The 25,472-nt window shown below is 39.8% G+C and overlaps 2 protein-coding genes and 1 long non-coding RNA gene across 3 annotated transcripts in view; 2 read left to right on the forward strand and 1 right to left on the reverse strand.

Moving 5' to 3' along the window:
* Positions 1 to 23,367, forward strand: LOC148656797 (desmoglein-2.1-like). Its single transcript, XM_088642655.1, has 14 exons — positions 1 to 156; positions 5,519 to 5,644; positions 8,301 to 8,456; positions 8,591 to 8,732; positions 10,863 to 11,029; positions 11,389 to 11,523; positions 12,143 to 12,328; positions 12,734 to 13,119; positions 14,630 to 14,772; positions 15,207 to 15,428; positions 16,316 to 16,549; positions 18,311 to 18,447; positions 18,994 to 19,290; positions 20,442 to 23,367. Exons 1-14 carry the CDS (start codon positions 109 to 111, stop codon positions 21,915 to 21,917), a joined length of 3,855 nt encoding a protein of 1,284 aa, XP_088498781.1. The 5' UTR covers positions 1 to 108; the 3' UTR covers positions 21,918 to 23,367.
* Positions 22,923 to 24,897, reverse strand: LOC148656798 (uncharacterized). Its single transcript, XR_015940824.1, has 2 exons — positions 24,504 to 24,897; positions 22,923 to 24,171 (listed from the first exon to the last, which is right to left on the reverse strand). It is a non-coding gene; the product is annotated as an uncharacterized LOC148656798 (long non-coding RNA).
* LOC148656799 (desmoglein-2-like protein) overlaps positions 23,787 to 25,472 on the forward strand; it is a 26,694-nt gene continuing 25,008 nt past the window's right edge. The window contains exon 1 of the mRNA XM_088642656.1: positions 23,787 to 24,047. Coding sequence (XP_088498782.1) covers positions 23,994 to 24,047 — 54 coding nt within the window. The 5' untranslated portion in view covers positions 23,787 to 23,993. The remainder of the gene's footprint in view (positions 24,048 to 25,472) is intronic.

Here is a 25,472-nt window from a genome sequence, read left to right on the forward strand (position 1 = left end):
CTTAGAATAAAGTGTTGTTCTAACGTGACACCGCGTTATCAACTCAGAAATCGTACCCTGCTGGATTTTCACTCAGCAAGACAGTTTCCCACGGAAGACTGACCAGCCATGGCCTCTCTTACAGGTGTCGGCTTGTGGCTACTTGTAATGCTACCGGTGAGTGAAGAAAAGGATGTTTCGTTTTATTCATCCATTTTTACCACACTATAAAATTTCTTTATTTTTTGCTTAAGTTTTAATTGTTATCTTAAAACGTTAGGTAACAAGTGTACAGTATTGTGTTACAGTTTGGTAGATATATCTAGAACACTTTTCATGCTCCTTTGTTTCTGAGTTACAGTACTTTCAAAACAGGAAAGTGATCATAAGATCGGTGCAAAGCATCATATGCTACTAATACGAGGACAGTTTTGTGAGGAATTCGGTTGTCAGCTTTTGTTACAAATGACATTTCTGTCATTGCATTTATGATCTGAATATACAGTAAGACAGCAGACGTACTGTAGCATAGATTCAATCGTTAAATAATGGTTTTCAATTTACATATATTTAAAATATAGCCGTTCTAAGTTTCTGAGCATTTAAAACCCAAGTACAGTAGGCTGCTTTACTCTAAAAGGTGGTCTTTCAGGACTACGAGAGCGATATTTCTTTTGAAAGGCTAAATGAAGTAGGGATCGATTATCTGGCATCAATTAATCTTTGTAGTTACAGTACTGGCAAGCCACACCAGTGGAAACTCCGATGTCCCCTTTGCTCTGGGAAACGATTGCCTTGATAGAGTTTATTTCCAGACTAAGTACCTGTAGAGTTAGACCACAGAAGCACATACAACTGCAGTTTATGTGATTGTATATCGGTGGAAAATAAACACGTTTATTTTTCAGCGGGAGCACTTTAATCTTGGATAGCTCCTTAATTAATGAGCGTGAGGGTGTAACACCCAAATCTACCAAAACCTGCACAACGAGCAATGACTTGCTCAGAGAAAAATACCGGGAACAGCCAAGTCTGAACAAAGATTTCTTTAAATCTCTTATAAAAAAATAACATAACAATGTACAGTACAGTGCATGTGTGATATATTTTGCCAGTTGGTTGCAAGTGGGGTTACACACACGTCGCCTATAGAGTAAATTTATTTTGCATTGAGACACTGAGAGATGGGAAACTTAACAACACAAAAGATCTGTAATTTAATGAAGCGGTATACAGTGTTATAATAACAGATACAGAACAAATGACCGAGGTGAATATTTAATTTCAGGGTCTGAATCTCCATATCAGGAGTGTCATTTGAAATCCAAGATTGAAAAGTAGTCTTTCATAGGAGCAGGACATCAGAATACCCTGTTAGCCCTGTTAAGTGTTCTGGAGGTGATTATACATTAAATATACAACTTTCTTCACCTCCCTGTCACACTATGATAACCTTAGTGGTGCAGATTTTCTTTGCCGAAAGGGCCAGACTGATAATCCAAATTATTCTGAGGGTCTCGAACATAGTAGGTTTTGTTGTTTTTTTAAATAACGCAACCAGAGAGTGCCATTTTAATATATTAAAATACAAAACACATGTATATTACACAAAGGTTAATGTTTTTTTCTGCAAATGCAGGGTTTTATGATTAATGTATTACAGTACCTGTAAAGCACTTTGAATGGAGTGTCCAGAAAAGCGCTATATAAGTGTAAGCTATTATTATTATTATCCAGCTGTCACAGTATTGATTTAAACATACAAGTGTAAGAATAATATAAGAAGTGATCATTCATCTTGTCTAGCCCGCTTGGTAGTGATCTCATCCAGCCATTTCTTGACAGAAACCAGGGTACCACTTTCTGTAACATGGCTTGTTCCACACTCCCACCACCCTTTGTGTAAATAAGTAACTTCAGTTCTTGGTTTTAAACATCATTCCACATTGTTTCAACTTGCGCACTCTGGTTCAATTTTCCCTGTTAATACAAAAGATGTCCGCTGGACTGACTTTGTCAATGCCTTTGAGAAATGTGGATACTTGTATCAGGTCCCCTCTTAGTCTTTAAACTTTTAAAAAGTTTTTTTGATTTAGGCTTCAAAGCAATCTTGTTTTGGGACCTAATGTAGTGGAAGGGAAATACCAGCCAACAGTGATTTTCTCTGAACACTTTTGCAAAGGAATAGAAAAAAAAACCTTCAGCATGAACTTGGAAACAATACCAAAATAAACGTCCTATTTACCAAAGGATGCTGTTTGAGATTATTGAGAAATGATATATTGCTTATGGAATACCAATTTCATTAGGGCAGGCTTCATTTTCTGCGTTGCCAAATGTGTGACAGATTCAACGATATCATGTGAAAAACTATTACTCTGTTCTACTTTGCAAATATTCTACAGAGAACAGACGCACTTGCAAATGAATACACCGTTGAAAGCTTAGTAAGCCGCAGGGCTCCTCGTTACATCTTACGTTTCAGAATCAATGCATAGGTAGAAAGAAAGATGGCCTTTTTGTTCAAATTAAGTCACTGCTTCCACTGGAGTCCTACAGCAATGATTTCACTGTTTCTGGGGAGAAAATAGGAAAAAGTAAGCCAAGAACCTCAGTTTGTTTTAGCATCTGATTGAAAGTGTGAGTACTGCTGCTTGAATTAGTCTTCGAGCTTCCCAGCACCTTGACAATAGAGACCCAAGTCACAGCTGCGATTGGAAAACGCCTGCAGGAAGCCAGTAAAGGAAGAGAGCTCACCTCACTGCAGGTACAGTATATCAACCTGTTTGGCATGTCATCATACGATTTGTTCGGCACAATCAGACACAAGTCGCTTCTTCTTCGGAAGGCAGACATCAAGATCTTTCCCCATACCGCTTTTTTCAAATCTATATTTATTAAGCATGTTCTCACAAAAACAAAACAATTAAGGAAAGACAATGCCGTTCACAAGGATGACAAACAGGACCTCCCTCCCCTCCCTGGTATCCACCGCAGTCAATACATCACAGACTCCCCAGACAGACTTCTCTCAAGTGAAAATACCGCAGTACTGCGTGAGTGAGCTCCATGAGCTACTGCCTGCCTGTCAGGTGAGACGGGCTGACTGGTCTCTTATGAGTTTGGGTTGTCATAGATAATTATTCCATTACGCTGTCTTCATGACAGGGCTGTTGTTTTCTCATTGAAATCCAAGTCGAAGAATAATTCGCTGCCAGAGATGGTTAAACAGGTCCAAGTCTGTGGTTCACACTTCAGGTGATGCCAGCCCCACTAGTTCTTAATAAACCACAGATGTATTCGCCGTTTCATCTGTTGCCAAGGACAAACACAAACATTTCTGACACATCTTTCCACTCACATATGATGACCTTAACCCAATCTGATACACTTCCCTGTACCAGCATATGATTCAAACTGATTTTTTTAGATCAGTAGCATATACAGTATGTAGATTTTTTTACATGCCGTTAACAAGCAGTCCTTCACAAAGTCTATATGAGTGAAGGCTTGAATTGCCTTGAGAATGGAGGCATTTTTAGTAGCTTTCGTCCCTCTTATGATGTTTTTTGCACATTTTCAAACTATTGTTCTTCTCGGATAACCGTCATTCACGATTCGCTATTTATGGCTAGCTCTAAGAGAAGTGGGACAGAATCTACAACCGTGTGAAAGGCATGCATTGCAAAATTCACAGCTTGCATTGCTTCTAGTAATGTCCAGAATTCCCAGGAGACCCCATGTCAACTAACCATGTTGACGTCAAATGTTAGTTATTATAATATGAATTTACCTATGTCTAGTCTCTTCAATAAAATGTTAGTCTACCTGCTACCCAAAAAAAGATCGAGTCATTTTTCTTAGAATAACTATGAATTTGATAAAATTATTTTATATTCTATATATATATACACACACATACTGTACAGCTCAGTGCAATTTGATGAACTTGAAATCATCCTGGATAGAAAATCAGCCTTTTACTTTATTGGAACTGTGTCGGGGGGTTCGGTGTGGTTTGGATCTGGGAGGTTCTTGAATGACGGGGTTCAAGCAGATTCAAAGAGAAGGAAAGAGGAAGGAGGGGAAGGAAAGTGGAGCACCTGAAGACATTTTGTGCAGACACAAGGAGCACAACCGCAGAGCTGTGTGGCAGTAACCGGAATTATAGCCAATGCAACAGCAAGCTCTCCTATTATTGAACAACTGTACTGTAAATTAAAAGTGAATACATTATGTTTGCAAAAGTTACTGTATACCGGGTGCAAGGCAGGAGAACTACTGTACCTGGATGGCATTTTTCTAAATGGTCCGCTTTGTTTTGATCTACGTACATGGATTTTATAACTAACCGTTGATCAAACCTAGCAGCTTCTTATGGCTGTGGAGTGTTGCCACCTTCTTGTTACGTACAATAGACCTTGATTCCCCCAGATGTATTACTGTCGATTGTGTTGCTCTGACACAGGACGTTCATACATGCGGCAAACAAAACATGGTTTTCTTTTGGCGATAACGGCAACGGTTGACTAATGCATGTTCCTCTGCGAAATCTCTGAATTGTTAGAGCAGTTGACTATATTGTTATACAATCAAAGAGTAATTGACTGTAGTTGATTTCCAAATCTCACCTTATACAATATTGTATATTGATATATTTTCATTCTTTGGTTTGTATATTTTTTATTATACCATGTTTTGAGATTTTGTTTTCCCTAAAAGGCACCTTCTAGAACACAGATTATTATTAACTATAACACATTTGTCTTCCTAATATGTTGGATATTTATGTACAGTACATGCTCCAAATATTTTGCCTAGCAGAAAAAAACCCTGAAAAAAACCCAGATAGAAGTGAAAATTTTACAACTGTTAGTAAATCAATATAAATTAATACTGTACAGAAGAAAACAAGCTGTTGAAGAGCTAGTGAAATGCCATTAATAATGCCCTATAAGGAAAGGCATCCATCCATCGTAAGCAGTAGATGATTGAAACCATTGACAATATTTATTTCTTGTCTCAATACGTTCGGGTGGTGCAGTGGGTAGCACTGCTACTTCTCAGCTCTGGGGCCTGGGTTCCATTTGTATGTTCTCTCCATGTTCACGTGGGTTTCCTCCCACAGTCCACAGACATACTGGTAGGTTAATTGGCTTCTGAGAAAACTCGCTGTGGTGTGTGCCCTGCAATTGACTAGCCTCCTGTCCAGGGTGTGTCCTGCCCTGTGCCTGATGCTTGCTGGGATAGGCTCCGGCTCTCCTGCGACTCCGAACTGGAAGAAGTGTGGTTAGAAAATGGAAGGATGAATAAGAGCACAAATCAGTCTGTAAAATGATAAACGTGATCATTAAATACCTTTATTTGGTCAACCAGCAGAGGATGTCTACATGCTTTAGAAAATGAGCATATCACTTAACATATGTGTGATACATGACTATTCAATCCACTACTGATGCTTTTCCAGAACCTGATCTGACTGGTATGTGATTGAGATGAAATACATATTCAAGTTATGTACTGTGTTTTATATTTAAAGGTTTTCCAAAAACAAGTGGAAGCGAGGGAAAATGTGCAACTAATGAGGCAAAAAAGAGAGTGGGTTATTCCCCCAGTAAAAGTACCAGAGAACGAGGACTACACAAAGAAGGAATATATTGCCAAAGTAAGTGTTTTGTTTTCATTTTGAAAATTCACAACAAGACAGCTTGTGCAAGTACTGCAAATACATACAACAAAGTTTTTACTTCAGATAAATAGTTTGGGGTCTGCGGATCCTTAAAAAAAATACATTAAAAAGAAGGTCTCATAGATGTAGAAGTAGGAAAGCAATTTAAAACTTGTCTCATTTTCATCGTTAAACTTTTTCAGTAACAGACCTTTGCCATCCTTTCATTTACGAGAGGTGGTGGAGACTACGATCTATAGCACAGAAGGTTTGCATTGTCTCTCAACTGAACAACCCACTGAGATTTGCATGATTTTCAGCTGTAATTACAAGTGTATATTTCACACTGTGAGAACTGCGTGCTGCCTCCATACTCTTTCCTCTTCGAGCAATTAGAGCCTATTCCTGGCACAGACTTTGACTCCCTGGTAGAATCCAACAAGAACAGCAAACAAGACAGCACTTGTTTCAGTTCGCTTGCCAGGGATTCTCATTCCACAGGATCAGTTCCAAATGCCTCAATCTCTCACTTGCTTGTTTTTTTCATGCCAAAGCTTGGGATATCACGTTGTTCCTTCTCATAAATTTCCTCTCATAGCATATCCCTGAGTAGTTGAAGTAGTTCAAGTAAGGAGCTGCGTCAGCATCCATAGGCTGTGAAGGAAAACAAGTAATAGGTTTATTCCCTGTTGAAAAGACAAGGAAGGAAACGTTTCAGCTGTGGAGCCTTCTTCAGGTGTGATCACCGCCAAAACCTCCAAAAGGATCCACAGCCAAAACGTTGTTTCCTTTCTTCTCTTTTCAGAATGAAATAAACCTTTTACTTGTCCCTGAGTAGTTGTTCATACTCATTCTCAGACGCAGACATCTTTCCAACCTTACCTTACTGCAAGTTGTGTCATTGATTCCCAAGCTTCTTTTGAGGAAAACAGCAATCAGTTTTTCCCCCCCACACACTGCACTTATGTTTACAGAAGTGATGAAGTTCCCCAATTTAAGGCATTCATACGAATAAATGCTTTTACATGTTTTATGTCCATCCATCAAAAGACCCCAGGCGAAAGCGGAGGAACACGGGCAGGCTAAACATGGGAAACAGGCAAAACAGAGTCCAGGGCTGAGGTCTAGAAAAGCAAGAATATAAGGAAAATCCAGAAGACCAGGTCTGGATGAAGCCGAGTAAACAAGTGTAACAGACATGGAGCGATCCAGGAATGAGCTCAAGACAAGCCAGGACATTTATCCAAGCAAAGCCCAAGCTAGGGAACACATGATCTAGGGATTTGCGAGTCGAAACTGCAACAGAGCCCAGAGCATTGACAGGGCAAACCTTAAATAACCCGATTCACCTGAGACAAACAAGACAGTAAACTGTACACAGGTGAATCAAGCTTCCCGTCTGATTAGGTAGCCATGGCAACCAGCTGACAGACAGGTGCATTGAGGTGTGATCGACGTCTGTTAGCTTGCTGGATGGGCAGAACAGCAACATCACCCAGTCAGCACTATCCCTACTGTCAAACATGGTGTTGGTAGTATGTTATGGGGCTGTTTCTCACCATCAGCGACTTCAGTAGTACTTCCCTCTAAGTTTCTATCTAAGGATCTCCAAAGTCAAACAGCAGCAATGCAACCCCCCAAGCAAAACAAGTTCTTAAGCAAAACACACCAGTATACAGTAACATACTGTAGGAAGTTAAAAATGGGAGTTTCCTAATAAAGTGACAGCAACATTTTAATATAAATCACAGGAATATCACATTCCTTAGAAATTCATGCATGTCCTATGATAAAATCTACAATAAATATAATATAAAATAAAAATGACAGAGGCCATTCAAGCCATCAAGTTCATTTAGTAGTTACATTTCATCCAGCCATTTCTTGAGTGCTCATGCTAACCATGTGTGTGGTTATCTGGCTGCCCACTCTTTAAATACACAATCAAGCACACTGATAAGGCTCATGGTAGTTATCTCCAACCTTGTCATTCTGTCTTGGGGTTCCAATTACTGTACACTTACTCTATGACACACCTGCAGGCATATCAGAACAGGGATCTTTGAAAATAAGCAGGCCCAGGACAACAAACACACAACAACAGAGCTGTAAGGTTAAAAAATATCCTAGTGCCATTCTCTCAGTAGTGCAGGGAATTAAAAACAGCACAACCAAACCAAAACAGAAGCCTTAGCTTTTCTTCAAGCTTCTAACTAAACATCTTCCTGAAGTTCCTTCAGTTTCATGACTGAGCAGCAACACTGCTTACCAGACTCTATTCAAACTTCCCCAAAAAACAAATCCCTCCCTTCAAGACTCTTCCCAAAAACTTCCCAAAAGCCCCAAAGCTCAGAGTTCCTTCAGTCCTTGGTCAGTTATTCTGCTCTGGTAAGTGGTGCACATAGGGGTTCCACCTTCTACCCCCTGCAACAACAGGCATCCAATCCAACACTTCCTGGTTTTTAAAGAGTCACCTGACCAATTACCTTCCTGCATCTGGTCAGGTGATAGAGCAGAAGCTCATGCCCCAGAGGAATCTGGGGAATGAAGTCCCTACTGGGGCTGTGCTCTCACACCGCTAATATAATTGATCATGTGGAATATTGTCATTTTTTCTATGTCATTGACTATTTTCACTTTTTTTTCTTTTTAGATTCGTTCTGACCATGAGTCTGCAAAAAAAGTGTTCTACGAACTAAGAGGAAAAGGAGCTGATCAAGAACCATTTCACATATTTGTTGTTGATAGGAACACTGGCAATATTAGAGTCACAGACATCCTGGATAGAGAGGACATTGCTTTTTACAATGTAAGTATGTTTTTTTACAGTTGATCAGCTCATGGTACGTCAATTATTACCCTCAATGTGCACACATTCTTCTTTGCGATAGCTATTGCACAGTTTTGTAATATATTGAAATCACAGATTCCTCTCTGTTACAGCTTACAGGTGTTGCAACGGATACGTTCGGAAATATTGTGGAGAAGGATATTGAACTCCGCATTGCAGTTGAAGACAAAAATGATTGTTTCCCTGTGTTTAAAGAGAATCAGATGGGAAAAATTGAAGAACTCAGCAAAGCAGGCAATTCTTTTTCTGTTTTTCCTTCAAAAGTAGTATTCTAAATTCCAAGCACTGCCTCTGCATAGTTTCTTACACCATAACAGTCTGTTGACTGTTAAACTTAGTCTTCAGCACTCTGTTCACTACAAACTTGTTTCTGTTGTTAGTGTGTGTGTGTGTGTTAAAAGTGCTGAAGAGACTCTTTCAATATGCTGCAGAAAGATGATGCACAATGATGTAAAAAATACCCACAGGGTTTCCAAGATCAGTAAAGGAGCTCACTCTGAGTGCAAATTGATCCCACTAATTCCACCAATATCACCAGGGTTCCCCGATATCACCCAACTAGCTGAGTGCTATCACTTGGGTAGGACTGCTCCGGTGAGATAGAAACAGACGTGACATCCTGTTGAAATCTTGTGAAATCAGGATGAGCCTGCAGGAAGGGCAGCAAATGCCGTCTCAGTTGAGCAGCCATATCACCCTGCAACTCACAACTGGCAGCCCACTAAAGCTCAGTAGGTGTGAGCCTGGTCAGTACCTGGATGGGAGACCTCCTGGGAAAAACTAAGGTTGCTGCTGGAAGAGATGTTAGCGGGGGCAGCAGGGGGCACTCACCCTGTGGTCTATGTGGGTCCTAATGCCCCAGTATAGTGGCAGGGGCACTATACTCTAAAGAGGCGCCGTGCTGCAGATGAGATGTAAAACCGAGGTCCTGACTCTCTGTGGTCATTAAAAATCCCAGGGCGTTTCTCGAAAAGAGTAGGGGTGTAACCCCGGCATCCTGGCCAAATGTCCCATTGGCCCTTAACAATCATGGCCTCCTAATAATCCCCATCTCTGAACTGGCTTCATCGCTCTGCTCTCCTCCCCACTGAGAGCTGGTGTGTGGTGAGATAACTGGCGCACTATGGCTGCCGTCACATCATCCAGGTGGGGCTGCACACTGGTGGTGGTGGAGGGGAGTCCCCTTTACTTGTAAAGCACTTTAAGTGGAGTGTCTAGAAAAGCGCTATGTACTTACTGTAAGTGTAAGCAATTATTATTATTAGTAGTAGTAGTGTTGTGCAGTATTCCTATATGTTGATTCTTGTAGTGACCAGACCATTCTTGGCCCAAGTGTCATACCAGGCAGTCAGTCTTCTTGAGGTGTCATGACTCGTGATGTCCAAAATGACCTGTGTTTTACAAACTGCTTTTGGCTCTTAGGTCTGGTTAGAAATTGACTGACTGTGAACAGGGACAGCATTAATACATGACCAATGGCCAGCAAGTGACAGTGCGCTGGCTTAGGCCAGAATCCAACCTGCTGCTGTTGTCTGGATAAATGTAGCATATTGGTTTATCTATGGTCAATCTATGTTTTTCCTTCTTGATTTTCATGACTTAACATGCAGAAGGTCGACTCACCTTATCGCATGTGCTCAATCAACTCTCTCACTGATGAATTGCTTCTGTGCTCCACAGCAGTTAAAATCACTCAGGTGCATCATGGTCAGTGTCATGAATGATCAAGTGTTCATGAGACTGACCGCGAGGCCAAATATTTAATGGATATTCAAAATGATTCGAACTCAATAAAAAAAAAACACATATTGTACATAGAGCATTCCATGTTACTCAGACCACTGCCCAGTCCATTGTGAGCACTACAAGCCTCAATCTCCACACCACGCCATTACCTTTAGATAGGTAAGATATTAAGAAGCACAGACAAAGACTGTTTCAATGGACAGCAGTGAGGAAAACAGTGCAAGACTAATAGCTATTTAATATTACAGAAAAATCTGTTGCTCTACATTCACAAGCTGTTTGACTAATTCACCTATTTTTTGTCTATATTCTCAAAAACGGAGGCTTTTAAAGTCAAACCCATGTCCCATACATAACACACCCTTCATTTATTCTGTGTTGAAGATATATTTAAACTTCCTTTGGTGGTAGAACATTTTCCAGATTAATATTTTACAAATCCAGAATTGATTAGTTATTCATGCAGTAGTAAAAGAAGCAACTGAAAATGGCTACTGAAAGGAATAGTGGTCATTGTGATAGTGCAACTTTTCTGTTGTTAATATGATGTGTTTATATGGAATAGTGACATTACAAAAAGGTTTGATTTATAAGATTTCTTATTATCTTATATTCTAGGCACCTTTGTCATGCAAGCAATTGCTACAGATGATGACGACCCCGCTACAGACCACGCTAAAATTAAATACAGCATCGTGAGCCAGTCCCCACCAGAGCCACAGATGTTTTATATAGACGAAGACACAGGCATGGTTTACGTTAAAACAAATACCCTTGACAGGGAAGTAAGTGTTTTTTGTTGTTTTTTATTGTTCAAGTGATGTGCAATTCAGCGTACTTTCTGAAATCATTCTTTCAAAATGACTAGCATGAAGAGATTATCCTAATAACAGTACTAATACCCTATGACAGGTGGTTTCAATTGGAAATGGCTACGCAGATTCATTCAGTCTTTGAGTTCTATATACTTGATTTCATTATATACTATTAAAACAATGTAGTTGACTACAATTATAGTTTGACAGCTTCATATAAAAGTGCCCTTTAAATATAAATGTGAGAGCGCATTTTAGTATTTGTACATAATGTATACCAGTGCTGATGTATGTTTTCTCTTGACTGAAGTTTTGTTTCTTTTTTGCAGACAGTAGACACGTACACTTTAGTTGTACAAGGCAGAGATTTGAATGGAAAGATCACTGGCAATGTCGGTCAGGGGACAGTTAAGATTCAAGTCTTAGATGTCAATGATAATGTTCCTACACTGGAGAAAGATGAAGTAAGAACATTTTCAGTTTCATATTTGTGATTAAATGTCAATTTTATTTTGTTCTGTATATTTCACAGATATTTACATATGATACATGTATATTTCCAATAATTCTTTCCACTTTTCTGGACATGCTAATGTGTAGATTATTGAGTTCTAAAGATTCAATCTATCTTTTGAAAAATGCAGAAACTATTCTTTAATTGTTTATTTCTGTGTTCTGTATCTTGGAAAATGAAAAGAAGACTTTCAGAATATTCTGCCTATACTGCCAACACCCAATTTATTTGCTGTAAATTCATTTTTAATATTTATTAATTTATGCTCAATATCAATAACTATTAATTTATAATCACAGAGTTATAATTTATAATTTTATTTTAAAAGCATATTATAATTTGCCAGGCTGCCATGATTAGATTTATAAATGACAAGCATTATTAAAATTATATATTTATTTCTCAAATTAACTTGCAGGCAATGAAAATGAATCATCATTATATCCTATATGAGTGGCCTGAATGGATTTGCTTTTTTGGATTTATGCTAAAATAAAACAACAACAACAAATACATGTGAAAAAGATGTTTTGACTTAATTCTACTGCTCTTTTGATTTTTTCTCTCAGTATTCTGCCAGTGTGGAAGAAAACACAGCTAATGTTGAAGTCATGAGACTGAAGGCCTTGGATAAAGATCTCGAATTTACAGACAACTGGGAGACAGAGTTTGACATTGTGTCAGGAAATGAAGCAGGCTACTTCAGTATCGTGAAGGACTCTCACACTAATGAAGGCGTCTTAATGCTGAATAAGGTATATATTGCAAATTGATAGCTGCGTCTCATGTAATTGCATGTTAAATACCAGCCTTTAGTATTTTCCACAGCCGAAACATTGTGTTTCCTTTCTTTTCCTTTCAGCATGGAATAAACCTGTTCTTTTAGTATAAATCATTTTATGCCTTTTATGCCTTTGCTGCCCATGCTGTATTTAAACTCTTGTAACTGCATGTTAAATGTTTAGCATTGTACAGATATTATTATACATATACGGGTATATTTTGATATTTGCTCTTTAAACTTTGCTATAATAGATGTTGAACATATAAAGGATATGTTGCCGCCTTCTTGTACAGCATATGGGACTACTACAGCTGGTGCGTATCCTATAGAAGGGAATCAGGGTCTCCATCATGATTTCTTTCTTCTTCCTTTAAAGGAACTAGATTACGAAACGATGCAGAACCTCAACCTTGCTGTGGCTGTCAGAAACAAGGCAGAGTATTCTGGTGCAGGTGCAGTAGGATTTGGCTCTGGATCGGGCTCTGGATCGGGCTCTGGATCAGGCTCTGGATCAGGCTCTGGATCGGGCTCCGGATCGGGCTCCGGATCGGGCTCTGGATCGGGCTCCGGATCGGGATTTGGGTCAGGGAAGACCTATCCTATTAAAATTCAAGTCAAGAACCAGCCTGAAGGTCCCAGGTTTAGTCCAAAGGTAAAGGCGATCTCTGTTTCTGAGGGGAAAAAAACCCTCAACATCAGCAATGTGATTGCAAAATATCCAGCCATCAATGGGGACACTGGGAAGCCCGCTGAGAGAGTCAGGTGAGTTTTCACTGATTTACCAGGTTTCACTTGGATGATTGTGAAATTGAAAGTGCTAAAACATTTGTCATGAGCAAAATCCAGACAGTTTCAGGACATTTTGACCCCTGCCTGTATTGTCCTGAACCAAGCTGTCCTCCATGACACAGACAGAACATCCAACTGTTGTGGTGTTTTTTTCACGAAAATTCACAAAAACTCAACATGTGCGCTCCACTCAGTGCTGCCCTGTCACCTTACAACAGATGACATGTCTGTTGTGAGAACCTATTTCTGTTTTGAACACATCTTTGTGTACCCATTTGTGTTCATGTTGTGTAGGTTTTTTGTGCAATCTTTTTTGTGTGCTCGCATTTTTGTTTGTGTTGTGTCCTTTTCTTTGGTTTGTGCTCTGATTTTTGTTTGTGTTGTGTCAGTTTTTTGTTTGTGAACTCAGTTTTGATTTTTGTGTTTTGAACTTCTGGGCATTCAGATGTACAGTATGTACAGATCTTTATATCTATAGCTGAAAATCAGATGTACTTTGTTATGAACTGTGTGACAGCTAACGATACAGAAAATGATGTAACCATTCAGGTGGAATTATCTTTGCTTGCATGCCATCTGATGATTTCAGTGTCTGCTTTAGAATTTGGCCACATCATAAAAAGATATGCTTTGGCATGAGAGAAATTAGAAACTACAAGAATAAATTATTTTATTATCCATTCTGCACTATTAAAGTGTAACTGAAATGTTGGATAGAATATAGTGATATTCTTCAGTCATGTGCACACTTTGGTAATTTTATGCATTGAGCTTTTAATATTACACAGGAGAGTTCTATGTGTACTGTAGATTCTAAACTTTTCCATGGTTAACACTGATGTTTTTCTGTTATTGATCCTTTATAAGCCACAAGTTTTTTGAGGGCATTCAACCCTCCCAGTTTGCATTTGTATTTCCGAGTACTTAAATATAATCATTTAAAAATATCGTTGAAACATAAATTTACTTACTCCCAAACTGCCTAGATGGTTTAAATGATGTCCTCCCATTTGACAAATTGATCATTCATTATATATTTCTTTAAGCTCCAATTATATCATACTTGATAATAAAATTGTGAGAACCACTGTACACTTCTAAAAACCCCACTGATAAAGAAACTCTGCAAATAAACTAATGTTATATGTGGAAGTCGATTTTCAAATTGAAAAGGAAATGCAAGTCTCTCTATAAAGGCGATTTTGACATAATGTAGGAAAGGCAGCAATAAACGCATTCAGAAAAATCGATAATAGGCCAATTAAAAGAGCCTGATGAAAACACTGGACACTGCTGAGAGAAAAGGCAGTGTGATCAAACGTTTGTGTGTGACATGAGGTGAAGTGCAGTACTCAGGGTTAAATGAATGACTCGCTACTATCACCTCTAACAGACCTGCACTATTAGTGATGCAGAAATTCACTTCATTTGTTCATGTGCATAGGTGGCATTCATCATCACTGTGTTTTCTGGGTTATTACAGATATGCAAAGGCATATGATCCTGACAACTGGCTGTCAATTGATGAAAAGACGGCAGAGATCAAACTGAACAAGCTGCCAGACCGGGAGTCCAAACACTTAACTAATGGCACATACTACGCAAAAATATTGGTCATGACTGATGGTAAGTAAAAATCAATTGCTAAAAGGCACAGAAAAACAGTATTCTGTGTTTTGAAATGTGATGTTAGTAAATCCATCGTTGTATCTGCTCGAGTGCTGTGCCCATTAAGTCATTTCTCTAGGTCAGCCTCATGAATTGCTACTTCACAGTAGCTTAACAGGGAATAGATGTAGTGCTGTTGTTGTGCATTTCTCATAATGAAGTAGCTTTTCAACACAACAGCTGGGCTCTAGTCAGTCTGTCACTCAATGTTCTTGCTCCACTTTCTCCATTTACTACGTAGGAGAAAATCCCCCATGAACATCTTTGAATGGTTAAAATTAGATTGTCTTTATTGTCATAAAACTGACCTTTCCATTGCAGATGGCCGCTCAATTGTAACAAGTGATACATCTTCACTTGTTTAAAAATATTTCAACCAATGTGTTTTCCAGATATGCCTTCCAAGACCGCCACCGGTACGATTGCTCTCCAGGTGGAGGACCACAATGACCACTGTCCAGTTCTGACCAGTACCTCCCAGGTTCTGTGTACCAAGAGCAAAGCTGTGTTTGTCACAGCTGAGGATGGAGATGCTGATCCCAATGGGCCTCCCTTTGATTTCAAAATCATTCCTGAAGGTACCAAGGGCACGTGGAGAGTTGAAAAACTGAATGGTAAGGACTGGTTCTGAGAGTAATTTCAACTTTTTTTAAGCGTGTGCGTTCTGTGCTTACACAATCAAGAGAATTATTGTATTTGTGACTCTAGGTATTATTCATACCAACTCCAGCAACCTCACTCATCAATTTAAAGTGTAGAGACTGTTGTTTGATGATATACTTTCTTCTATTTTAATTAATCCTAGAAATGGTACTTCTAGTGAATTAGCTGTGCTAAATATAGATTTGAATACTTTTAAACAATACTGTAGAAATACTGTAACATGGTGTTGTGGAAGTAGACTTTTCTAGTAATGAACGGTTACGAATGAGAGGCCATCTACCCATGGTGAGGAAAGGGAACACAGAGGTGTTGACCATGACATATTTAGAGATTCATGAATTCTGATGTCCTTGTGGTCAGTTGTGTTACATTTTACAACGTGCTACACAACACCGTGGATGCCATCCAGCAGTCTTTGCTGTGACCAGTACATCTTAAATGACCTCTGTGGAGTCCGTCAGAGGCATTTCCAGTTTCCAGTTTCTTGGAATCAGGGCTATAAGCTCCATCCCATAGTTGTTTTTATACACTTAATAAAAGTGTACATTTTCTGTCAAATGTAAACAGTGTAGAATTACTACTGTATATATATAAATTTAATCAGTGAAAACTATTGACAGCCATCTAAATACGTAACGCTCAATTATTTATACTCCGTTAATTTTTGTTTCTTTCGGCCTTGATAACCTTGGGCATGTGCTTCCTGTAATATTCAGTCAACTGTTTTTTTTTTAGTTTTTTGCAATCAAACTAGTAAATAAAAATCATAAGGAAAAAATTCAGAATTTATTGTTGTCCTCGTGCACGATGGAGTATCTGTATATTTCTCTCTTTTAAGGCACCACTGCAATCCTGCGAGCCCAGGAAAACCTGTGGCCTGGCTCATATGAAGTCGCTGTGGAGGTGAAAGACCAACAAGGACTATCCTGTCCTGATAAGCAGGTTTTCAAAGTTGACGTCTGCACTTGTAAAAATAATGAGGACAACTGTGCAAGTGTAAGAAAAACTACTGGTGCTGAATTTGGTCCTGCAGGCATTGGTCTGCTGCTTCTTGGACTTCTGATGCTGTTGCGTAAGTACATGCCAACAAAGTTTCCATACCTGTGTTTCACTAATCATCCTAACTCCTTCAAGCCGGTCCCATGAATTCTGGAGAGCCAGTGCCCTGAATCATAAATTCATATAATTCAGGCACTGTAAAAGAGAGCTATACGGCTCAGGACATCCTTGAAAATACAGAACATAGCTTTGTGCAGTGACATCCATTGCGATGACATTCTCCACAGAACCTCTCAAGAGGGTGATTGCTCCATTGTGTGGCAGAGTTTGTATGTCCATTACTTCATCACTGCATTGACCATTTTGTATCAGATGGCATAGCTTGACAACTTAGAAAATCTTCATTAGTAGTATGATTGGCAGTATCAAATGTTCCCATCTGCGAAATTACTAGAGAAAACTACTGCTTCCACAATGCAGCTGTTCAGTTCTCTAAGATGCGTCAGATCTGGAGATGTTACCTCAGTTTGTATTGCACAAACTGCTCAGCCTTTACACACAATAAATCAAAACAGCATGAAAGAGGTGGAAATAGGGCTGAGTGCGCTAACCTAAGAAAGTTTGTTTTTTACAGGTATCCAACTGATTTGGACACACTTTCCTGATTTGAACAGAACTCATCAGAAACTTAATAACTGCACTATGCATTAGTTTAACCAGTCTCATGTGACTTTCTTCAGCCATTTATATATTTCTGCATGCCTATATAACAATGCAGTAGAGTTAAATATCTAATTAATAATAAGATAAAAATGATAATAAGATAATAATGCAGAAATGTTTGTCACCACAAAGAATGTGCAATAAACAAACTCACAGTACAATTACAGTTCAATTTCATTAGTATTACATTAAATAGTGCATTTACACTTGCATTAAATAGTGCATCTACTATTCGAAATCATTCATATTTAATTACAGTTCAATATGGCTATTCTCTAATAGTAAATGCACTAAAGTAAAGTACTACTGAGTACAGACACTTACTCTATATACAGTAGCTGGCTTTTGTACTTCCTGCTTTTATGCCTTTCCTTTGTTACTTACAATGGCCAATAGGTGAATTACTCAGTCTCTTTTGTTACCACACCCACTACATTTTGGCACAAAGCTGTCTCATCATACAGCTCAAACGATCATGGAAACAGGCCTATTTTAATCATTTTTTGTACAGCCACCAGTGTGGGAAATCACACAAAACCCATTAGAATATTAGGGTGTTTACCAGCCAGAGGAAGCCATGAGGCTCATCAAAACCATATAGCTCACTGATCTGAGGCGCTGCTCCTCCAGCTGTTTCTTGAAAGAAGCCAGGGTTTCAGCATCAACACCACGGCTGGGTAGAACAGTGTGTTCAAGACCTCTCCACTACCCTTTGTGTAAAAAGTGCTTCTTGCTCATGTATGTGGCAAATACAGTTCCATGTAGTTTCCACTCGTGTCCTCTGGCTCGTGTTGAACCGTTGTGTCTGAAGACACACATTGGGTTGACTGTGTAGTGTTTAAGATATTTTTCAACTTGTCTGTATGAGGGGAATTCACCCTGCTGAGTTAGCTGGGCAGAAGTACTTCGAGTTATTGAAGTCAAATATGAGAGCCTGGAATACTCCCTACTTGGATGTTGTAAGATTTTTAAGCAACGGCTGAAAACGTGCTTTGTGGGTTCTCTTCGGAGGTTTAGTTTCTTTTAGGTGTCATTCAGACTTGCGCTTTTTCAGTACAATTGACGATTGTATGGCCACACATATTAAGGAATGGCTTCTTCTTCTCAACAGTGGTGCCTCTGCTGCTGCTGTTCTGCTCGTGTGGCGGGCTTGGGGTTGGAGGAAAAGGAGGGGCTTTTCTTGACATGCCTTTTGACACCAAAGAGCATTTGATTTCATATCACACAGAAGGACAAGGCGAAGACAAGGTAAGCTGAGCTATCTTAAGCTTCAAAGTTATTATCAGCCATGACGTGCAGATTTAATATATATATATTATATTATATAGGTATATTTTCAACATATTTCCTTTTGAATTTCTTTTGAAAGACACGATACTTCGAATCATGCTACAAACTATTTGAAATTGTTAACAACTAAAACAAAACCGATTGAAATACGTTTCTCAAGTCCTGAATTATGTTTTCAAATACTGTCTATAAACCGAAGGAAATATTATGCCCACAGTGAGAGAATTTCAATTGGAGCGGAGCTTGGAAAAGTAAGAACCGAAAAAGCAATGAGAAGTTGTCACTCATTTACCAGTACTAATGTGTGTGTGTGTGTGTTTTAATTAGAGAGGGGGCGGATCCTGATGACCTCAATCAGTAAATCCCCTCATTCAGAATGCGGAAAAGTTTGCTCTGCGGGAAATGGCGCTAAACAATATTTCATCAATGGTGTGTTGGGATTTCACGTAGCGATCCAGCGCAGGTCATTTTTGTCTTTTTCACTTTTCCTCTCCGCGCTCGCAGGCGGTCCCGCCTCTGGAAGCTTACCAAGGAGGGTTCGTGCCTGGCGTGGGGACGCTTGCTGCAGGTTCGAGAGGGTCGCAGACGGCGATTGCAGGTGAAGGTGTCTTCGGCAATGGACAGAGGACAATTAGAAAGACGGCCGGGTTCGGCGTCAATGCAGAGACTGATGGCCGAGCTCTGGGAGACATGAGTTACCGGCGGAACTCGAGCATTCGCAACTCCAGGTCTGAAGTCCGGGAAAGTTACTATGATGGAATTGCACTCCCTGACGCTTATTTGGAAGAGTACTACATGCAGGTAACTGGCTTGACTTATAGCTCATTTGCATGGCATTAGTACCGCATAAGGTGCTTTTAAAATAAACGCCGGATACAAACGTTCGCTCTTAAAACGTCGCTGCGTGAGGTACTGTACTGGCTTTGAAGTAATCATACGCTATGGTGATCATTAATTAATTACAGCTAATATTTGCAGCTTAACTTAAATTCATACGTCAGGGAGAAGTAAAAAGCATCCATTATTAAAAACGTACAACATTGTTCGGAATTTACTGAAATCTGGGCATTTAAGCAGGCTATACAGTATTTTTGTACCTAAACATTATTAGTTAAGAAATGTATTTCACAGTCTGTTTCTAACAAGCCTGTGGCTCCACCTGAGTGTTGAATAGGGACATTTGTCGTGTTTACTGCCAAAACATGGATAAAACAAGTTACCTTAATACACAGTACAAAAGAAACATCAATTTGAGACTCAAGTAATAGCATAGAGTCCTAGTGCTGCAGAAAGAAAAGCACTGAGTGATAAGTTGTAGTCTTTTTTCCTTCCTTCCCTGTGATGCCACTGTGTTAGGTACAGCAGGTGCTGTGAGAAAGCAGTGACTTGCAGGCACAACAGAGATTCTTGTCTGGACCACATTCCACAGAAGGCTGTGCTCCTCTTCCAGAATCCACTGTTCTCCAGCATCTTATAAGACTAGTTTCTCTCAATGTGGTACTGCTGTCTGTGGGTAGACTGGATTAATGGGTTCATGATTTTGTAATTGGCCCCGATCCAGCAATCTGTACATGTCAGGGTGACACAGTGGTGCTGTCACTGCTATCACACCTCACAGCTCTGGAGACCTGGACCTTGGGCACCTGTCTCTGGGGAGTTCACTTGTTCTCCAGGTGGTTCTCTTGGGTTTTCTGCAGGTACTGTAGTTTCCTCCCATCTCATGGGGACATTAAGGATGGGTGCGATTGGCTGATTTAAATGCTCTCTTCAAAGGTTCAATCCCCCACCCCGATGGGGAAGGAAACTGGGCTCTCTGCCTTGCATTTGTCATTGAGTAGGAATCATGCACATATAGGTACTTGAATGTTTTTCCTTGTCTGTACGTGATTATATTTATACTGAAGCCATCATCGCTCACTGACCTCTTATTGTTGTCTCCTTGTATGCTGCAGAAGTCCATGTGCGTGGCCGAGGAAGACCAGATTCAGAAAGATGGCTTACTGATTTATGACTTTGAAGGACGAGAATCCCCTGTGGGTTCAGTGGGATGCTGCAGTTTCATTGAAGGAGATGATGATTTGGAGTTCCTGAATGACCTGGGACCCAAGTTTAAGACCCTTGCTGAGATCTGCACGAGTAAAGAAATGAAATCGGAGGTTTTGGTCCCTTCTGCCATGCCTACTGTCCAGGATGTGGCTGTAACTCGCACAGAGATCAAGAGAGAAAACACTGTGACAACTGATGCTGTGAGACCTCAGCCCAGCCCAGTTCCTCAGCCCCAGATCCAGAAAAACGTCGTCGCTGAGCAGTATTCTTCCGCCACTCTCCCACCCATGCACCTCAGAGAAAATGTCGTTGTTCCCAGTCCTGCATATGTCATCCAACAGCCTGTCTATTACACTACCACCCCAGCGGTTCAACCCACTCGGTACATTGTGGAGCCGCAGGTCCACAACACCGTGCTCTTCTCAGAAAGGCCAGCTGCTCCTAATGTGCAGGGTGTGCTGCTGCTGAATGAAGGCCCAGGCTCTGAGAAGGTCCTGGTACAGGAGAACAGAGTTGTGTCTGGATCTGCTGTGCAGGGCGGAGTGCTGGGTTACCTCCATGGCACCTTGAACAGGAGTGAAATCCCAGGCTCTCAGAATGTGGTGTTTGTGGAGAAGAAGGCTGGATCAGGGCAGTATATGCAGGAGGGGATTACTGGATCTAATCAAGGAACCTTGCACAGGGTTGGACTGCCAGGGTCACAGAATGTAATGTTAGTGGAGAGGAAGGCTGGATCAGGGCAGTATATGCAGGAGGGGATTACTGGATCTAATCAAGGAACCTTGCACAGGGTTGGACTGCCAGGGTCACAGAATGTAATGTTAGTGGAGAAGAAGGCTGGATCAGGGCAGTATATGCAGGAGGGGATTACTGGATCTAATCAAGGAACCGTGCACAGGGTTGGACTGCCAGGGTCACAGAATGTAATGTTAGTGGAGAGGAAGGCTGGATCAGGGCAGTATATGCAGGAGGGGATTACTGGATCTAATCAAGGAGCCGTGCACAGGGTTGGACTGCCAGGGTCACAGAATGTAATGTTAGTGGAGAGGAAGGCTGGATCAGGGCAGTTTGTACAGGAGGGGATCGCTGGGCTTAATCAAGGAGCCATGCACAGTGTTGGACTGCCAGGGTCACAGAATATGGTGTTTGTGGAGAGGAAGGCTGGATCAGGGCAGTTTGTGCAGGAGGGGATTTCTGGGGCTAATCAAGGATCCATGCACAGTGTTGGACTGCCTGGCTCGCAGAATTTAGTATATAGAGAAAAAACAGTATCGTCTAGCTCAGGTGCACAAGGTGGAATGATGAATGGAGGTTCCTTTTACATGAGTGATCTGCCTGGCTCTCAAAAAGTAATTATGAAAGAGAAAATTGATTCTCGGTAATGTGTGCAGAGTATCAACTCTGGGTAAGAGAATAATACCTTCTGAATGTAACCAACACGCTTTCTGTAAGCTATTTCAGTTCTTTATTTTCATTAATTGTAAATTAATGGTCTGACTTTTATAAAACACTTTCAGATCCATTTAATTTTACAACTACAAAGTTCCGTTAACAATCAATTATTACTGGAATCATGTGCATTCCACATTTAACGCTAAAAGGGCTGTTTGATATTTTAGTGTATGAAAAAATCAGAGAAGATAACTATATACTCCAATGAATGTCTGTTTGTGAAGGGATGCGTTTCTGAGTTTTATCAATGTTAAGAATACAATGTACTTTTCTCAGAATGCCAGACTAATAGTCATAGGAAGTAACTATATATGTCTTTCTTCAAAATATTTTCATATGGGGATGTTGTGTTGCATAAGAAAAGTAATATGTCACTTTATTTCTGAGTGTTCTTTGCGAATGCTTATTGATGGGAAAAACTGATATTTTAGAAAATGCTAATGTAAATAGTGTGCAATGTTTCTAAGAGGCTTAACATATTTTTTTCTAAAACATATACTATAATCAGTCAGTGATGAAAATCCACAATAAGATATGTCACTTACTTTGTCATTTAAAAAAAACCATGAATTAGACCAGATTTCACTGAGTAGATATACTGCTGGAAACCTGTCTCTGCATTATGTTAGAAGACATTTTTATTAAGATCAAGTACTGTAGGTAGCTGCATCAGAATTCGTAGGCTGCAAAGGAACAAGTAAAGGTTTATTCCCTGCTGAAAAGAGAAGAAAGGAAACAATATTTTGGCTGTGGGGACACCCAAGGAAGGCTTCGCAGCTGAAACGTTGTTTCCTTTCTTCTTTTTAGCATGGAATAAACCTATATTTTTAATAAATTGTGTTACAATTGTATATCATATATATATATACAAGTGGATAACTAAACTAAGACTTTAATAAATCCCAAAAGAAAAAAACAAGCCAGTTATAATGTCCTGTATTTAGAGAAAATGCAATTGTATTTAAATGTTCTATTTTCTAATTACATATGTAAATACAGACACACACTTTTATTAGTTTTTGCTTAGGGGAAATTGTACATTCTGTTTTTTTTTTCCTTTGTGATATCAATAGTCGTGTTGGAATACATAGTGTACTGTGTAAATGGTGGGACATTTCCTACATTTTGATATTTCATACTTCAGAGCTGAATAAAGTTGCATTATTATATGCATTATTATTTTATACCGTTTTATACAAAGACGTATAGTTTAAAAAAACACATTTGGTGTATGTTGCTGGTATGACTACATTATTGTGATCACTGCTATGTTTGTTTTTGCAAGAAATAATTTTTAAAAAAGACGCATAACAGCTGTACCTTTTCACCAGATCCTGTCTTACTTGGACTTACTGCTCAATAAAAACAGTTTGAACATTATATTCGTTTTGTGGCGTCTATGCCCCCCACGTCTATTCCTCTATCAGATGTTGTATTTTGTTTAAAATTCTACGCACAAAAAAAACCCAAAACGCATACTATATTTTCGCCCCTGATAATATACTGTTTCGTACTTTACAGATCTTTAGTCAACTTTGAGTAAATAGCGAATATTAGTTTCTAAGATCTCGGTAACGTTCCCACAGGAGTTCGTGTACCTAGAAGCAGTCGAAAGGCTGACTCTATTAAGTGGGAAAAATTGTATTTTACAGATTTACTGTGCAATGTAATTCGGGGCTCTAGCCGCGCCGGTGCCGACCCGGGTAGCAGACCGCAATCCGCGGACACACGTCAGGGAGGGGAGCGCTGGTTCTTACAGTCAAAGCCCGTTGTCGGAGAGGGGGGGATGTCCTGCCCTGTCCGGCCCAGCAGGTTTGGGTGGGGTCTGGCGCTCCGTGACGCACCACCACCTCCCTCTTCGCTGGAACTCGCGGTAAAGGTTAGGCTTTCGAGAAAAGCGCGACCTAGGTGGTGTTTTCAAAATTCGACAAAGCGGCCAAGTCACAGTTTGGGCCCCGCTGGACTTTTAATCGGAGAAAGGCCCTTTCAAAGAAGACTGACCTGCCATGGCTCGGGTTCCGCAGGCAGGCATCGGCTTGCTGCTGCTCGTAATGTTCCTGGTGAGTTGAGAACGCACCGGCGGGGCTGTTGTTGGTGGGCTTCGTTTCCCGGCTTCCCTCTTCGTGTTCTTTGAAGTGTTTCGGTCAGGGAAACGCTCTGACTGCACCGTTTGAAATGTGTGAACTAAAAAAAAAAGAGACGGTGATATTCATGAAAGGGCTGAAGAACTCCTGAAGTACAGTACAAACAGTAAGCCAGCGTTCGCCATGACCAAGGGCTACCGTGAGACTTTTGTCAGGACCGCTTAGGTGTTCAGAATTGCTGAAACGATTAGTTTCTTTTGAGGTTATTGTAGGTGTAAAAATGTTTTTTTTATTACATTTCACTGTGAAAGAGCACCTATTTTTAAAAAAATTAAAGCGTAATTCTATTTCAAGTGGAAAATGTTAAGTTTTAGAAAGTGACCTTCTTAATAAGTTACAGTTTGTTTTGCTTCAGAGCATTCTGGTAGTTACCTTTCTTTCAAGGGCCTTGAATGATAAGTTGATTGAGTGGTTGGTTTATTTATAATTATTACAGCCGTAGGAACGGGTAATAACCCCGCGGTCTTCCCGCAGTACGGAAGTACTGTAAGGTAAAGTGTGTTTTTGTTTCGCTCGCTGTTGCACAGAGTCCTCGCGTTTTGACCCCAGGAAAGCGTAAAGCTGTACATCTCTCGTTTTTCTACTCTTTTTGAATAGTACATAATAATAGTAATGAATAAATATTAATTGTAATGTGTCCTACTATCAAAGCCCCCACCTGGACGTGGATAGAGAACTGTCCTAAGCTGTCTGGGTTTGACGACTGGGCGTGACGCACAATTACCGAAACCACTGTTCAAGGACTAGTTTTTGGAGAAAGCAACGTACTTGGAATTGTTAAGTTAAAAGTGAAAACCCTGATGTTAATAGTAGTGCAGGATTTATAGTAATAATTATAAAACCTTACACTTTTGAGAAATTGGAAGAAGCGCAGAGACATACAATAAGAACTACAAGGAGTGTAAAATGGGAGAAGCAGGTGATTTAATTTAGCTTTTGTTAATGGGGCCGAAGACGAGGAGGAATTTTGAAATTTAATTAATTATATAAAACCGTTAAAAATATATTTTTATTTCAAAACATTCTGTTGATACAGATACTAGGGGCCGTTTAATTTTACACTGATAATTGTCCAGTTTTGTCTGAAAATAGAAAAAATAACTGTTTAAGTGATCAATTGACTGCTAAGTGTCATTTGAAACTTGAAAATTATGATCATTTTCTTTTACATTGCTCTTTTACTGAACCTTTGAAATATGATGGTTTTTATGTTTTGCACATCCATCCAGTTTATTTAGTCAAATATATCAAGTGCTTTGTTCACAGCTTTCCTACTGTGATGGTGTGTTTGTCTCTGGTTTGTAGTTGAACGAGTCATCCAGAAGAACAGCATTTTGTTAA

This window comes from Lepisosteus platostomus, chromosome 8, assembly GCF_059453375.1.
Source record: "Lepisosteus platostomus isolate fLepPlt1 chromosome 8, fLepPlt1.hap1, whole genome shotgun sequence".
NCBI lineage: Eukaryota > Metazoa > Chordata > Actinopteri > Semionotiformes > Lepisosteidae > Lepisosteus > Lepisosteus platostomus.

What these genes read in the sequence shown, in the direction of transcription:
- LOC148656797 (XM_088642655.1), top strand. Translation starts at nt 109, where the DNA reads ATGGCCTCTCTTACAGGTGTCGGCTTGTGGCTACTTGTAATGCTACCG. An exon ending in GGCTACTTGTAATGCTACCG is followed by an intron (nt 157 to 5,518) that starts GTGAGTGAAGAA and finishes TTATATTTAAAG; the next exon opens with GTTTTCCAAAAACAAGTGGA. An exon ending in AAGGACAAGGCGAAGACAAG is followed by an intron (nt 18,448 to 18,993) that starts GTAAGCTGAGCT and finishes CCGCGCTCGCAG; the next exon opens with GCGGTCCCGCCTCTGGAAGC.